The sequence below is a fragment of the Bipolaris maydis genome (assembly GCF_028858645.1).
Source record: "Bipolaris maydis strain C4 unplaced genomic scaffold PSV08scaffold_9, whole genome shotgun sequence".
Classification (NCBI taxonomy): domain Eukaryota; kingdom Fungi; phylum Ascomycota; class Dothideomycetes; order Pleosporales; family Pleosporaceae; genus Bipolaris; species Bipolaris maydis.
The window spans coordinates 1,856,800-1,860,726 of record NW_027093865.1 but is presented as its reverse complement, the minus strand read 5'-3'; the positions used below and the strand labels follow the sequence as shown (position 1 = coordinate 1,860,726).

General features: G+C 37.3%; 1 protein-coding gene across 1 annotated transcript; it reads right to left on the bottom strand.

Annotated features, from left to right (window-relative positions):
- Window positions 1–2,807: 2,807 nt before the first annotated feature.
- On the bottom strand, window positions 2,808–3,380 carry PSV08DRAFT_182740 (uncharacterized protein; the record flags this gene model as incomplete). The annotated part of the gene is made up of 3 exons (XM_014217306.1): window positions 2,808–2,880; window positions 2,935–3,044; window positions 3,096–3,380. The coding sequence occupies 3 exons, from the start codon at window positions 3,378–3,380 to the stop codon at window positions 2,808–2,810; spliced, it is 468 nt and encodes a 155-aa protein (XP_014072781.1).
- Window positions 3,381–3,927: the final 547 nt, after the last annotated feature.

Sequence of the window (3,927 nt, the reverse complement as noted above, 5' to 3'; positions counted from 1 at the left end):
GTAATGTGCCAAAAGGTTGTAAGATTCGCGGAGTAATACGCTTAGCAGCAAACCAAGAGCTAGCATGTGTATTATTTCCCTCTTCATCATTTCGCAATATGAGTTTCTTCGTGTCAAAAATTCTGTAGTATCAAAATAATCTGGTCCAACCGATTGCTTTAAACCACTCCCAACTTGGACCTGAGTGAAAGCTTCTGGTAACTGTTCATGTTGTCGTCTCAGAGAAAGTTAAGCGGGCCGAAATTCGCGCGGGGAAGAGCATGACGCATGTACGCGGATCCAATAGGGCCGACATGTCCGCAAGTTGCAGGAATCACACTTTGGCGTTCACCAATGTTATCTTGAAACATCTTCATATGCAGCTGACGGGCGCATGCACCAAATAAACAGGGATCTTGTTCATGGATAGCTGTATGCGTAAACCTTATTTCAAAAGTCCGAATTACTTCCTGTAAGCACGAAATGCTGAAGTTTGCCCCACTGGTAGGTAATGCAGAGTAGTATTCGAGCTTGGGTTTCAGTTAGCCTTGAGTAGCAGCCGATTTGAGGTAGCAGTTATCTTACACTATCCACAATCCCTGACGGAACTAAGGTCGATTCCGACCTTAGTTCCTTGTTTCTTAGCAATGTTACAACCAACAAGCAGAAGGATTCACTCCCCGGGTATGATGATAGTTAGTTAGGAAACCACTTAGGATCCTAACGGGAAGGATAGACATCGCGGGGCTAGGTCACGTAATATTGTTACACGGGGTTTGGTGCTAATACTTCTCTAAGCTCGATCTGGGTTAGGGCGAGTGAGATAGTGTAAAGAGCGCCGTAAGGTATTTATCTAGCGATATAGTAGAGTAGGCGTGCTTATATAGAAAGTAATAATAAGTTAATAATTTCTAATTTATATTAAATAGACTAATAAGTATTAATCTTATAAAGTTAAGTAACTAGTAAGAAAGTATAATTTAAGTTAACTATAATAAGAGTAAATAATAAAATCTATTTATTCTTATATTCTTATTACTTCTAGTTCTATTCTCTCTATTCTCTCTTCTTAGTAGAAGGTTTAGGAGAATATTAGCCTCTCTATCTTTAGTAGCCTTCTAGAGGCTATATCTTAGTAAGATACTAAGTTACGTAATCTTACCCTATAATAATTATTCTTCTTATTAAGATCCTAAGTAGTTTCTTAACTATCTCTTATTATACCTAGGAAGAGGATCCTTCTTACCTTTACTTATAATATTACCTCCCCCTTTAAAGCTATTATCTTAATACTCTAGATTATTATTTTTCTACGCTATATATTAAAGCGTTAGTTGCGTATAAAGTTAGAGCCTACTTACTTATTATAGCTATTTCTTTCTATAGGCCTTCTTAACTATATCTAAAGTTCTCTCTACTAATTATATTTATCTCTAGAACTCTACTAAATATTATTAGGCCTATACTAACTATATTTAATAGTAAGAGAATAAAATAACTTTTTATTATAAGTATTGTAAAAAGAAAAACTTTTATTATTTTATAGATATTATAATTAGCTATTATACTAATTATATTTTTATAAAGGTAGAGTATAGTCTTTATATTTCTAAGAAAGAGTTAAAAAAAGTTAATATAGATAAGCGCTAGACTAGTTAGCTCTTTTATATACTAAAGCTAAGATTATATATTTTTAGTTAGAAGTAGGCTGGTAAATCGGGTCTCCACCTCGGGATCGTTTTTCTTTATTATCTCTCTCAATACTTACCCAATTAGGAAGGTTAGTAGCTCATTTTATAGCCCTTAATTAGAGCTACATTTTCACCTTATATAGTAGTAGGCTAACTCTAATAAGTAAGAAGATATTTAGCAATCTGTCGTGCTAAGAGTTGGGTCTCCACATTTTACTCCAATCTTTAATATCTTCTTATCTATTAGAGTTAGTCTACTACTATATAAGGTGAAAATGTAGCTCTAATTAAGGGCTATAAAATGAGCTACTAACCTTCCTAATTGGGTAAGTATTGAGAGAGATAATAAAGAAAAACGATCCCGAGGTGGAGACCCGATTTACCAGCCTATATAAGACCCAACCTAACCTCAACCCAAACTCTTGGCAACCCAACCACAACCCAACCTCTACCCATTTGCTAGTCTATACTAGAGAGATCTCTTATAACTTAAGATCTAAGCCTAGATTAAGTAAATCCTTATATATATTTAAAAGATTATTAAGCTATCATATAGTAATAGATATATAGAGGGGAGAGATAAGCCTTAGCTAAGGCGGCCGTATATTAGCTAGATTATTCTTAGCAGACAATACTTTTGAAAGGCACCTCCGTATACATACCTACTTTATCTTAGCTTAGTAGAAGTATAAATACTATAAATAGGCACTTAATCTCTACTATACTATATAGACCTAAGTAATATAATAACTCTTAGCTTCTAATAGTACTCTACAAGGTCTAGCCTATAACAATTAGTTGTTAGAGAGAGCTCCTAGCAGAGCCGAGCACGCAGCTACACGCGCCTACCACGCTACTAAAAAGGCAAGCACAAGACAACAAAGCTCCGTATTGTCTGCGTAACTAATACTTAAGCTTACGTTTAGAGTGTACGGACCCGCACTAAAATATATATATATAAGCTTAACACTAGAAGTCTTATATCACTTACACTCGAGCTATACTCTTAACAGGTCCTTGTTCGATAACATCAAATTCAATACAATTACCTAATACCCAACCAACCGCTCCACTAAGCACAGCCCTTACAGAGACCTAACCTCGAGAGTTTGGATTAACAGTTGATAATTAAGTATCCTAACGCCTATTCCGTGGCGCCTGGAGCTCGCACAATCCGCCGCTTGGGTCGTACATAGCGCAAAAGGTGGATCTTCGTAAAAGTTAGAAAGAGAGTTTCCTCTTATAATTCTTGCTATAAACTTACGTAGTTGGGTTAGGATCAGCGGTGTAGCAATTGCCTACTTCTGGGTTCGGCGTGTCACAAGTAGTAAATACAGCAGCGTACATAGTTTGGTTGTTCCTTGATTGCAATTTCTAATCGTGGTTAGCATACATAACATTCGCATCACATAAGAAAACACTTACGAAAAGTTGAGCGTCCGGACCAGGTACAAAACCATTCACGCACGTCTTAGGGAATTCCTCTTTGCTAACAGGAACACCATTTCCATTGCCGAAGCCGTCCTGGTCTTCCGCAAACTCATAGCGGCTTAGGCCACTGCCATCAGGGCAAACAAAATTGTCACTGGTACTCCAGGTGGGGAAAAAATAGCAGCCTCCGGCCCCATTGCATACATTGAAGTTCCAACCACCTGCTACTAGTACAGGAAAAGCAGTGGCGAAAAGAGCGATGAGAAGATTGGCGTGCATCTTGAGTGAGATACTATGCGATTATGTGGCGAGAGGTAATTGTTGAGAGATGTAGAAGGGGAGATGATAACTACTTCACTTGTGCGAACTGGGTCCTCTTATAGCAACTCTACTGTAAGCGTAGTACAAGAGACCTAAAATGAATACAATAAGCAAATGCATGTAATCGCGGAGATCTAACCTTAAGTAATCTGCGTTTAATTAACACTTATGCTACATATACGTGGAAGTTATGCTATTCTTGATGTTTATATTACCATCATGTTTATACTTTATCTCTTTCCTAAAATAGTCTTTTACTTTCAATGTGCATAATTTAAAACATAATACCTAGCGCTGATAATGGAAGGTGTAGTCTGTAAAGGCCCGACAATGAGGGCTTTAAAATGCGCACAGACTTATAGTAGCGTTATAGTATACCGATGCACGGACTACCTTACTGCGTATGATACTGTTGCCGAGAACTTCCAGCTGTAATAACCTTACCCGCCTCCGCAACGTTCGTAAATAAACTCTATTTAGTTCTTCTTTTACCCCGCGTTTTCTC